General features: G+C 42.7%; 1 protein-coding gene across 2 annotated transcripts in view; it reads left to right on the forward strand.

Annotated features, from left to right (window-relative positions):
• The first annotated feature begins 1,879 nt into the window (after positions 1-1,879).
• ksr1a (kinase suppressor of ras 1a) overlaps positions 1,880-13,623 on the forward strand; it is a 59,774-nt gene continuing 48,030 nt past the window's right edge. For both annotated transcript variants that reach the window (XM_036594361.1, XM_036594362.1), the window contains exon 1: positions 1,880-2,407. In XM_036594361.1, the coding sequence (XP_036450254.1) occupies positions 2,174-2,407 (234 nt within the window). In that variant the 5' untranslated portion in view covers positions 1,880-2,173. The remainder of the gene's footprint in view (positions 2,408-13,623) is intronic.

Raw genomic sequence — 13,623 nt, forward strand, 5'->3', positions numbered from 1 at the left:
GTAATACATATCCATAAACACTAGGGATACAAAAATATTTCCATAGAATGACTCAAAAGCTTATTCCACATTACAGATGTCTGGTTTTGGTGTTCTAGTGCAACAAATGCATAATTGTGCAGCCCCCTGAAGACCAGGGGGCCTATACAACAGCCTATATATCACTTATAGCTAGAAACAGCCCCTGTATTAAATAAATAACTTGAATGTATGAGTTTTCTTTAAAGGTTACTGAGTAAATCACAGTAATAACTGAATAATAAGCCTCAAGATCAAAAAGTTGAAGGGGTTAATTGGTTTGGAGTGTATTAGTCTAGTTTGTGTGTCAACCAGTCACCCAGACTCCACACATACCCTGAGAAAGTGGTCTGGAGGAAAGTCAAGTCGCCATAATATGGAAGACGTTCAGCCGCTCGTTTGAGGAGCTTCATCATGATGAGTCCACTAGCCTTACTTGGTGATTCACTGACCTGCATGGCAGACATAAGGTAGCCAATAGTGGTGACAGCAGGAGACGACAGTAAAGGTCGAGTCCAGAAAGTATATTTCTCTGAGATTCTTCACGTAGAAAGACTGCGAGGCCTTTCAGAGACTGAGTGTTCTCTGAGGAACAGATGGAGTGAGAGGCAATGCTTGGAGAATGACTCAGCGCTGAGATGGGAACGTTTAATATGGGAGAACATCACACCTTCAGAGAGATGAGAAATATTTGTTGTCAGCATGTCCCAAGACCACCCCACCCCGCCAAACCTCCCTCTCCCTCTCATTCTCACTCTGTTGTGATTATATATTCATGTGAAAACCTTGTCAGACGCAGTTGTACAAAACTAGAACACTATATTGTAGGCCAAGCGAGATGGCAGCCTGTTGTGCGTTTGAGCAAGCGTGAGTGTGAAAATGTGCGTTTTTTAACAATCGGTTTGTCTGTTGAGCTCAGGGACGCGGGGTGGGGGGGGGGCTGCCAAGGGGGCTGCAGCAACCTCAGGTTTCAGGATTGTTTGACTTCTTCCTTTAACTTTTTTTTTTTTTAAATACTAAAATGGAAAAGTTGGAAATGTTTTGTTAATTTAAAAATAAGTTTCTATATCCTCTACAGAGAACACACTTCTGTATATTTTAATGCACAATTATTGATTTTTGCACACTTATTGCTGAATTTAACATACCGAGGGGACAAAATAAAACCTAAAGTTATGGCACATTTCATATTTCATGCTTAATTTTGTTTCTGGTGTAGTAAACTCAGCAAATAAATAGAAATTGTGCACTACAATTTGCAGAAAAATGCCATGTTTAAGTCTCTTCCCTGTAGAGAATGTGTACACTTATTTATCCTCACTTGTTGAGGCACCTCGGGGCTTTGGGTTCCTGGCAGTTAGAGGCTCCTTTGGACACCTGCATGGTCAGTAATCCATCCCTGATGCAAAGCTTATCCCCCCGTGCCCTCAGTAATGAGGCCTACATGTTACATGTCCATGTAGACATGTTACATATCACAATAGGCCTGTAAATATATGTTATACATATGTATATAAACATGTATGTGTACATATATACATATACACATACATATGCAAACACACACACACACACACACAGACATATATATATATATATATATATATATATATATATAGTTTATAGAGCAGTGGAAGAACACGTGATTGTGCAAAGCAACACTTCTTCATGTAGCCCTTCCTTCCTTCTTTGTCCGCAGCTGTTTGTTTTCCAGCCGCTGTAACGTACGGACTACATTACCCAGCGTGCATTGCGTGCCCTACGCCGTTTCTCCCAGCTGACAGTCGCGTTTATAATTAAATAAATAAATACAAAATAAATAAATAAGTAAATAGACCTCCATAAGCGCGAGCTGGCATGAGAGAGGGGGGCAGGACATCGAGAGGATCGCGCGAGCAGCACGGTCACACTGGACTCTCTGTCTATTCGTTTATTTATCTACTCGTTTTATTTTTGATTTTTTTTTTTTTTTGTTCTTTAATTTAATTTGTTTGAAGGGGTCCGGTGTTGAAACGTGTATTGTGCGCGCGCGCGTGTATCGTGCGAGTATGTGACCGCGTATGTGTGCGCGCGCGAGTGCGAGTGCGAGTGTGACGGCTCCGTGCATGCGCGTTTCGGGTGCGTTCTTCTCTTTTTTTTTCCTCGATGCTGAGGGATGCAGTGCGGCTCTGCTGAGCGCGGAGGGACGATGGTGGTGGAGAGCGATGAGCAGCGGCCGGACAGGGACGCCGCCGCCGCGGCCACGGCCACCGCCACCGCCACGGCCGCGCTGCACCAGTGCCAGCTCCTCCAGAACATGATCGAGATCTCCATCTCCAGCCTGCAGGGGCTGCGCACCAAATGCGCCGCCACCAACGACCTCACCCAGCACGAGATCCGCACCCTGGAGGTAAAGAGGTGGGGAGGGGGGAGAGAGGGGGGAAAGGGGCGGGGGGAGGGGGCAAATCAGAGCAGGGTGCAGGAGGCCCCTCTGTTTACCCCTGTCTATCTGCCCCATGCTGCCCTCAGCCCGGTGCACGGCTGCTGGGCTTGATTCAGAGCTGCTCGCCAGCTTGTTGTTCGAATATCCCCGTTCCACCTTAAATGGTGCAGCAGTTACATTATGAACCTGAGGCGCTAGGATGTAAATGCTGCACTATTTAAGGTGGAACGGGAAAATTCGAACAACAAGCTGGCGAATAGGAAACCAGCTTCAGCCTCGTTCCAATTTCTTTCCTATTTTCCGCCGCTGTTGTTGTTGTGGGGGGTTTTGCCCACCATGTGCACTGCAATTTGTGCTGTGGTCCTATTTTCTGCTGAACACACATTGCATTTGTGTTGAGGTGCTGCACACGTTGCAGTTGTGCCATGGTGTTATTCTCTGCTGCCGCTTAAAAAGCGATGGTTCTTCAAGGGTTCTTTAATGAAGGGCAAACCATTAGTTCTATATAGAACCATTCCATGCTTAGACGGTTCTTTGCATGGTGAAACGGGTTCTGTTCTGTATAGAACCTTTTTGAAAATGGTTCTCCATCAATCTGAAGACCCTTTTCACCATGCAAAGATCCAATTAAGCATGCAAATGGTTCATGGTTCTAAATAGAACCATTGCTTTTACTGAAGAACCATGTTTTTGGAGTGTGTAGTGCTGCACGACAGGGTGCATCGAACTGTGAATAATGGCACCAAGTAGGATAAATACATACACGAGGAGCCACCACAGCACACTAACCTTGTTCACATGGCAGTGTGTGTACCTGATGACTGGCACTATTTTTTCTTTCTTTAAGGCAGATCAATTTTTAAAATCAATTTCATTTAAGACCTGGGATATTTCTGCGTCGGGCTGTGTGTGATAGTGTTTGCGGTTCTTTAACAGGAAAAGAAAAATTCCTTGCCTTTTTTATTTGAAGAGTTTCGTGTGTAATATTATAAACTTTCAAGCAATACAAATTACTGCCCGGTCTGGACATACGGACACTTAGACTAAAACAGTGACATCACAAAAACACCACTTTAGCCCCGCCCACTCATGCTGAAGTTATAAGGAGTGTTTTAGCCCAGACTGCTTTTTAAATGAGGCGCGATACAGGGCGGCCAATCAAGGCAGAGCTCATTTACATACATCAGTCTTAAAGGTGGGGTATAATAGTAAACGATGAAATGGAATCGGTCATGTAAAAGTGAATTACTACATGAAATCAATGAAAGTGGATCTCTGACAATAGACTAAACAATAAATAGTGAGATAAAGGTCCATAGTCTTAGCAACCAGCTCGACTTTTTTTTAGGGGGGTGTGGCTTGGGGAGTGGTGGGGTTAATCGCTTTTGAGGCTATTTTAATTTTTTTCACATTAGGGTCACATGGTCACAGCTGAGGTGTATTTGTGGTGAGTGGGTAACTGTTGGGCTACCTGATCAATAATTAGTGAACTCATGGACTGAGTTGTGGACTGCTATTTTTAACGCCTACTGTGCTGGGATTGGCTGATAGCTTTAACTACTGGGTGAGGGAATAATGTTTACCGCCCACCATGTTTTGACACACTTTGCTGATGTACTAAAATGACCGTTTGTTATTGTACCATGGCCTATATTTGGATGAATGGCCCATATATTACATATGACTTGGTATCCTTCATTACATTATGTTTTTATATGTATATGATCTTAATACTAAGATATATATATATATATATGCTTGGGGGGGGCGTGTTAAAGGCAACCAGGTTTCTCAGCCAGGGCTCAGTTTCCCAAAAGGACCTTAGTATTAAGATCATTTCAACCCCTTTAATGGCCAGGGTCCGCTGGCAGGCCCGAAGTTTTATTACACACTTCTATATCCTAAGAATAGCTCAGCCAGTTTGCATTGTAGTCCCTGTAGTTACTAAATAATAAGCCTTAATATGTAATAAGCCTGGGATTTTAGGGAGTTAACTGTCAGAGAGAGTGTTTATTGTTATGCTCGCTCTGCCATCTAGGAATTTGTGCAAAGATGCTTTCGGAGCAACTTTACCCAAAAGGCCTGTATATTAAGAGAAGAGGTGAAGGACATTCTTACTGGACGGTTCCTACTTTTGGCGTTTTCAGCTTAACTGGGAAATCATGCGATGTGAAGTAGCCCCCTGTATGATATTCTTTGGGCCTGTGTAGATTATAATGTGTATCACTGAGCTGTCTTTGTGTTTGGGTCATAGCATCACGCCGTGCACATTTCTCTTTGTCCCTTTGGTCTGAGTCTCTAATCAGCAATCAGCAGACTAAATGTGCTGCTTCACTGGATTACAGGCTAAGCTGTCATGTCTTAGAGGGAAGGAGTTCTGGAGTTGTGGCTTTTTTGGTGCAAGAAATAATTACATCCTTTGCATCTATGCGTAGCCTGTATGATGAGGGCGACGTGCAGCTGGCTGGTACCTTTTACAAAGGCTTTAATCCCAGTTCACAAACAGATGCCTTCGTTTTTGAAGATCGCAGGATTGGCTCTGATGATCCTGCAAGACCGGATTCTACAAAACATGCACAGAGTTTTCCCTGTTTTGCTCCGTTCCGCGGCCTTGTCACGGTTTTAGCTCAGCGTTTTCTTGCGGTATTTTTAGAGGCCGAAGATCAAATGAACAGCTGGAATATTGTGCCACCAGCTAAGCTATTTCAGGACCATGAGCCAAACGGCTGCTTTCAGTTCTGCTTCCTGTTGAAGCAGGAAGTATCCCCCCAACCCCTCCCACCTGTAGTCCAGAGCCATTTGGGCCTTTGCAGCGTCAGGAAGCAGCGGGGTCATGACTGTTGAGGAATTGCCCCGTCAGCTTCCTTTTGGAGCCTCTCTGCGGCCGCTTTACCGGTCAGGCCTTTTTCCTCTTCTGCTCTCCAGTGCTACGAGGCTTCCTCTGCATCACACCATATTTGATTAGTCATAGTACAGCAGGGCTGCAGCACAATCGCTCATCGCTCCCTTCATTTACAGGTACAGGGCTCATTAGCGTGTGATGTGGGATGCGTTTTTTATTTTTGGCAGGCTCCTTCTGACGACGAGGAACGAGAACAAGGTGCTAAACAGAGTGTTCTGATTTCGATTCCTTCATAGCCAGATCGTCCATCGCTACCTTTTGGCTGGTTTCACTGGCAGCAAAGACAAAAACACTGTTTCTTCACCTTTTTACCCCTTTTGATAAATGAACGTATTGATATGAAACACATATCGAAATGATATTTGATGACACATCTACTGTACTTGGAAAGCAGCAGAAGGTTTAGGTGATGCTGGGTTACTGTGCTAAAATGTCTGCACTTTTTTTTTACATTTATAACCCTACAGATAGATTATTATGTTTTACATAGTCATATTGTATATCTTTGTTTTTTATATCATTTTTATTTTCATATTTTTATATATTTTTAATATTCTCTTTCCCTTTTTTATATTCTTATCTTTTTTTATGTATATTCTGATTTCCAGTTGCACTTTATATTGTGTATGGCTGTTTGTGTGACAGTAAAGCTTGATTTGATTTAATTAATCACTAATATTAATTAATGGGTAGTTCTGGTCCTAAACTCTCCATTGGCTGAGCTGCGCTCTAAGCTGTAGCAAAATACTCTGTATACGTGCACCCATGACTGCCTCGCTCACAATTCAACTCTGTATTAATGCACAAGACAATGCTAAAAACATTCTGTTGTGGATGGATATTATGCTTTGTATTGACAGATGAATTATGAACCCGGCTTTGTTTAAACTGAGAGGCTGATAATTTGTTTTCTTAACAATTCGGCTGAAGGATAGCAGGCTAAGCAAAAGGTAACAGGCTAAACCGCTCCTCCAGTGTTTGAGTTCACTGTAAAACTGCAAAATAAAAGTAAAGAATACGTTACTCTGTCTTACATTCTTCATGTCTGTCTTATGTTTAGCTGCCTTAAGTAATATCAAACCCGGTCTGGGGGAATTGATGTATGGCACTGTTAGCTTGATGCTAACACAACACAGGAAATAATGCGCTAGCGGAAAGAATCCTTTTTGCTGTGGTGGTAATTTCATGAGCAAAAACTTCATATAAGGCAAAGGTTTCTTCATTAAACACCGCTGTACTGTGATATTTTCATTATTATGTTCTTGTCCTACTTCAGGCATCCAAAATAGCTTGGCTACGATACCATACTTCAAACAAACTACACTTCTTGGTTTACATTTCATAGCTTTTATGATTATTGATTACACATAAATTAAAAACGAACATAGATTAGCATAGCTGGTCACCAGCAAAGCCAGCGATATGTTGTATTTTAGATGCTGGTATTCTGGTCAGCAGTAATGTTAATATGCTGATCACCAGCAAAACCAGCATATGTTGTGTTTTGGATATAGATATGCTGGTCAACCAGCATGGACAGGCTTGGTGACCAGCTAAACCTGCACCAGACCAGCATAAAGAAGCTTAGACTAGCATGAATACATACGGAAATCTGATACATGGCAGTATATGGATTTCAAATATATGACATATATTAGCATATATGGATTTCCCTTTTATCCAGCTTACATTAGTCACATATGGACATATATGTGACATATACACCTATTTGAAATGGGCCGTTTTCACATATTTCAGTCATATATCAACATATATGAACTAATTTAACAATATATGGTAGAAAGCATTATTCATATATGGATGGCATATATTGCTCATATATGTTAGCTTCATGTTATATAAGGTTTTTGGTATGTTACATATATTTCTGGTGTATTTCATTTTAATTTTCAGTTTCAATTGAAATTTCAATGTTTGTGTCAGACATATATGTGTGATTCATGCACTAGACATGCATGAGACAGACAGTAAATATGAGATCAATATATTATGCATGTGTTCACCCACCTTATATATATGTACATATACACAAGTGAGTGTTGTCCAGTTCCCATCGTGCCTTGTCATGCTAAAGACCAGCTCAGCCAGAGCTTCGAATGCTATCAGCAGTCAGAAATGACAGGTGGAAAAGCATTAGACGTCTCATAGGCTCCCGTCGGGACAGCCAAAGTGGTCATACGAGGGCCATTTAGGGAGGACAAAGTGGAGGCTCGTCGATTCTCATTCAGCGTTAACGGGCCCTAAACGGCCTGTTAATTCCCGCATTGAATAACAGAAGCTGAAGTGGTTGTCACACTCGTGATGCCCTCCCCCCACCCACCTGTCTCTCATTGACACCTGTACTTCAGCGCAATCAAGAGAGGCTTGAACTCGCATTAGATTCTCACAAAAAGCCTTTTGTTATTCCACTTCACGGCAGCGTCATAGCATGCTGTACTTGTGAGTGGATAATGGTGCTCCGGCTGGAGTACTGCGAGGTGGTGCTTCAGTTTTCACGCGCTAATCCCGGCCTGGCGCCAACCCTCGCACTTGTTCTTCTCGGCGTTTTTTCGCACTCGTTCTCTCGCTCTCTCTCCAGATCTCTCTTCATACCTGCCTTGTCTGTGTCTCCGTGTGAAGACCCCGCTTTGTCTGTTCGTCTGTGGATGGTAGAATTATAACCACTCAGGCATTCCTCTGTTTTTATAAAGCCTAAAAGGTTCGGAATCTCTTTGGAGCGAAGCTTGTGCACGCAGGGCCTGCCAGCTACTCCAGTATGTGTATTTCCCATGGCGCGTTCTGCTTATGACTGTAAGCAGACGTATTTGGACCCTTTTAGCATCAAGGTCTTGAATTTGTAAGAGCGATGAGTGTTACGCTGCTCTGGATAGGCTGATAGAAACTATTAAAATCCCGATGGAGTCTGCAGACCGACAGTAGCAGCAGAGGATCGGTGCAGACCACATTTGCATATTAGGAAGAGCTATACAGTTTACAGAATTAGCAAAAATGCTAATGCTTCTTCAGGATGCTGTCTGTATACTACACAGATACTTAGAGGTAGACAATCAGCCAGCACATGCTTTGCTTCTTTAGCTTAGCACTGGAACTACGTTGCCAACAAACACTAGAAGTGTGTCGCTGCACGGAGCAGGCCTCAAGTGGTCAAGGGAAGATGTACACAGTGCTTTTGAAGTGCATCTTACAACAGCGTGTGTGGCAGCCTTAGCAACATGTTGCCTCCTAATGTGAACGTGCAAGTTTATGTTCACATTAGGAGGCAACATGCAGGCACATGTCGCTATTGTCGCCCCAGGTTTGTCTCTTTTTGGCACATATGGGTGTGTACACTGTCCAGCTTCTGACAGGAGTGTATAACTAATCTACACTCTTTAAAAAGATGATTCTTCAAGGGCTCTTTGGTAAAGAAACATGGTTCTATGTAGAACCATGAACACTTACAGAACCCTTTGCATGATTAAAGGGTTCTTTGCATCATGAAATAGTTATTCCGATTGTTGGATAATGTGCTGTAGACGGTTCTGTATAGAACCCTTTTCAAAAAGGCCCTATGTAGAACCATCTGTAGCACATTCATGCACATTTTCCATCAATCTGAAGAACCCTTTCATGTTGTGATTCATTATATGCAGAACCACTTTACTAAAGAACCCTTGAAGAACCATCTTTTTTAAGAGTGATGTACAGTTGTAAGCAAAAGAGTGGATGTCCCTGGTCAAATGACATGTTTTGTTGATTTTATAAGTGAACACATCCTCTACAGAGAACACACTTATGCACATTTTAATGTACAATTGCTGTTAGACATATTGGGGAATTAGTAAATCATGAAAGGTGGCCTGTGCAAAAGTTATGACACACTTTATATTTTATGTTTTTTTTATGTTCAACTCAGCAAATAACTTTTAATTGTGCATTAAAATGTGCAGTAATATACCATGTTTAAGTGTGTTCTCTGTTTATGTGTTTACTTCCACTTTGAAAAGCAACAAAGCATGTCATTTGACTGCGGGTGTTCAAAGTTTTGCACACAGCTGTGTGTAGAACTAAGTTTACAAGCAATGGGTTATGAGTTTACCTTGTTTTTGCGCTACGATGTTGGGAGTAGATTCACCGTGTCTTACTTCATTTGCATAAAGCTGTCAACATGAATTTTTTGCGGTGTTGCTTGTTGCTCATTGCTAAAGGTACAAGTTGCCTACTGCTATAGGAAATGACTGGTCTCCTGTCGCTCTGTCGCCTGTTACTGTGAATGCAGGGTGAGCGTCTGTATGTGGGTCCACGATTCAGTTCTAACTACATATTAGTTTCATGATACTTACTGTCGTTTATATCAGTCTTGAGATTAAGGAATAAGTAATAAACCTGTAGTAAAATGAGTAAAGAAGTGCAAGTAAATGTTATGCATAACGTATGTATTGTTCTAGATGAGATAAATGAGAAGAGTAACACTAAGGGTCGGTTTCCTGAACAGGGATTAGGCCAAATCCTGGACAGAACTGCAATGCTGATGGAAAAAATTGGAAATTTTAGTCATTTTTAGGCTTAATTTGGGTGTGGAAAACCATCTCTAAGTGTAACTAAAGAAGTACAAATATAGTACTGTTGACCGATATAGTGCCCAGGTTACACAGCTGAGAACCATCCATACTTAAAAAAGTAATGTCCAGTATTAAAAAGTAACATATTCTATGTGTATATTGGAACATTTAACCATAACAGATTCATAGCAGAGGTCAATACCTCCTTCATAATAACACGACTCCGGTGTGCAACTTGATGGATGAGCCTTGTGACCCAGTTTATACGGTGAGAACTTTGCTCTGTGTCTTGTTACGGCCGTGTGAACTGGTGCTTCGCTCTTTTACGAGCGACGGGGGCAGAGATTCAGCAGCAGCTTTTGCAGATTTGGGCCCTTATCGCCCGCCACGCTCCTCCTGGTGCTGGAGAAGAGTTTTTGTGGTGCGCTCGTGGCGTGTGCTATTGTGGCTGCGTCTATATTTAGCTCGTCTTTCTTCCTACGCATTTTCAGGCTTGATTGTTAAATAAGAAAATCGCATGACGTACAAAGAGAGAGAGAGGAAAGAGGACGGGGCGAGGAGGAACGGCCAACCAGCTGTGCGGGGGGGTGGGGCTCCCAACAGGCCGTTGGGTTGGGGGGGTGGACAGTGGAGCAGGTGATTGCAGCACTAACATCCCCCCGACACCCCCCCCCCTTTTTCCTTCTGTGGTGAGCTGTAACTGAAGGTCTATTTTTTCCACTGCATTGCTATATTGGACGTGCATCGCTGTAGACGGATACAGAGGAGTCCTCTATTATTGAAGAGCACTTTCTGGCTTTTTCTCGCAGTGGTTAATGGAGTGATCGTAGAATATTAGGCAACTGATCATTGGTTCTGTACTGTATTGGGGTTATTAGGTCAGTCGTATTGGCCTTGTGTTGAATCGTTGTGGTTATGAATGCGTTTGTGTGTTGAAAAACATTTTGATGCTGAAATATTCAATGCTCAGTGTTCATAAATCCTCAAATATTTAGCATTTATGTCAAGAAATTTGGACTCTTTAACGGGGCTGGTTTTTTGAGATCCAGAGAAGATGCAGAATGTCAATATGCCAATAACAAGCCCTGTAAAACCAGTAAAACTGTGTGTCTCAAGTTATAGCTGTGTAGTTACCAATCTTTATAGTTGACTTAGAGCATAAGGTGCTCAGAAGAGGCGTAAGGAGACGTGAGGAGGATTACTGGAAGCCACTTTAGTGATGCCCGCGCCCTCACTCCAGGGTCAGCCAGTTCCCTTGATGATGGAGAAGAGGTCAGCTGGCCATTGTTTCTGACCGCATCCTCCCTGGCAGGGTAGGGCTAGGGCTTCAGATCCAGCATTTCGCGTGACCCGGCTCATCCTCGAGCTGGGTTGCGTACTAAAGACAAAATTTCACAATGCTATTGCAGTGCCACATGCAGTGACTTCACCTAGCATGGCATTCAGTGTATTCAGTTTCCCATTACCCCAGCCAGTCAGCCAAGGCATGTCTGGAGCTACGATGCTAATGTAGCTAACAGGTTATGCAAGCTTAGACTCCACTAATTTGAAATTTCTTAACAATTCAGTCTGAAACAGATGATTTAGCTGTGCGGGTTGCACTACGCTAACTGGTGTAGCATATACTTGTTAGCAACATTAGCCTCTGCTAGCGCCATTGCTGGGCTAAAGAAGCAAACTGATTGACTAAGAGGAGAATCATGGCAATGTTTTCTAGTCACACAGAAATGGAATGCAAGCTAATTTTATTAGCCATGCTTAAAAAGTCATTCCACCAATTTTTTAAATCAATAATTCAGTCCTTGAATGTGAACAGAGTGTTACAGAGTGGTTTGATGAGAAATGCTTCATTGTAGAGAAACATACTCAGATTTCTTTCTAGTGGTGGTGATAGGAACCAGGGGTCGCCATGTCTACAACACAAACATAGCCATTAATTTACCATCCAAAACCACCAGTGAACCTACACGTGTCTTTTGAGTTATATATAATGTCGATCACTGTAAAATATTGGTAAAACTGAAAAAAGTACCTTTTCTTTAGGGACTGTTTTGCCTTACAACACCCTGCACGTATCCCTCCACCATGAATGGATTAAAATAAATGGATTAAAATACATTTTGAGCCAAAACGTTATCACAAACCTACCATAAAACATTGTGTTAGACATCAGTATATATCAAGTCATTTCATATAACAACTTTCAGGGCGCTTTCAGATGCATTAAACTCTTCAGATGCCTGGTGAACGGCAAGTTTCTCTAGAACGAAACGTTTCACACCAAACCACTCTGAATGACTTTATTTACATCCGTTTAATTATGTTAAACTGTGAGTTCCCCTTTAAGACCCCCTCCCCCATTCTCCCACCTGAGCTTGCTTAGTCAGCAGTGTTTCAGGATATGATGCTGTTCGGGCGCATTACCACCACCTGCATACATGATCAGACAAAGAATCTGATGTTAGCCTGCTTTGCTGGCCCTCAGGGCTGGTCGTTCCACCACAGCCTGCCACGGTGCAGCATTTTGATCAACGTTCTAATGCTAATGGACAGAACACATGCTTTCACTCGATAAGGACGGATAAGACCAAAGGCGCAAACCCAGGGCTTCCATATTCCACATGCCTGACTTGCCCCCTTGGTGATCAGAGCCTTGTCCCTTCGCTACATGTCATGTCAGGGACTCACATGGAGGGTGAATTCTAATTTCAAGTGCAGAAGTAGTGACCGAAGGACATGTGTTCATACATGATGTGACACATGTCATGGTATGCATGTAATATGTGCTTGCAAACGTCTGTGATGTGCAGCACTGGTCAGGGGGGTCTATGAGGAGCGGGTGGGTTAGCAACGGCAGCTGTGGCCTCCTTCTTTCTTCTCCTCCCAAATGTAATCAGTCAGCCAAGACATGTTTGTTTGCTAGTCCTCCTTAGCAACTTACATTGCACCTGTGGTAACTTTAGCACTAGCTTTAGTGTTAGCTCATCTGGATGGGTAGCTTCCATTGCTCAAACGAAAACCGCTTGCTTGAACGTCCAGTTTTTCTGGTTTGACTGAGGTAAACATGGGTTCTGGGAATTTAAAACGCTTAAATTTGCCCGTTTCTACATTTTGTCTATCCTTCTATCCCCCCTGATAGAAAAAACAGCAAAGACTAGCATAGCTGGCCACCAACGAAGCATAATGTTGTGTTTTAGCTGCTGGTGTGCTGGTGTTGCGAAACCCAGACTAGCACAAACCAGCATAAACCAGCATGGAATTCATTCAGCAGGGATGTCTGTAGTGAAAAGTATTTTCAAACCTGTTCCTCTGTGTACTGTATACATTTTAGCTTGTTAGCACAAGTGCTATTGATGCTATCAGGTGCGGTATCCAGATAAAGCTCCCACAACCTAGGCGAATGTTAGCCAGCTAGCCATCTAGCTGAAGTCTTGGTGAGCTGGAGCACATAAATGTCAGTCAATTAAACGGTTGAGGTTGGGGTTGTGGCAAGTTACTTCCCTAGCTATGCTAGCTAGCGCATTGCTGCATCAAAATCCATCAGATAGCAGGGTAGCAGGCCACTGATGGCCAGCCCGCGGGTAGTTAAGCAGAGCAATAGACAAAATACCAATTTTCATTGCTCATTTTCCACTTACAGTCCAGTTTACTTATTCCTTTGTTTCTTTCTTACTTTCTTTCATTGCCCTTTGTAAATTAGTAACTAATTTTAACAGCAA

The sequence above is a fragment of the Colossoma macropomum genome, unplaced genomic scaffold (assembly GCF_904425465.1).
Source record: "Colossoma macropomum unplaced genomic scaffold, Colossoma_macropomum, whole genome shotgun sequence".
Lineage (NCBI taxonomy): Eukaryota > Metazoa > Chordata > Actinopteri > Characiformes > Serrasalmidae > Colossoma > Colossoma macropomum.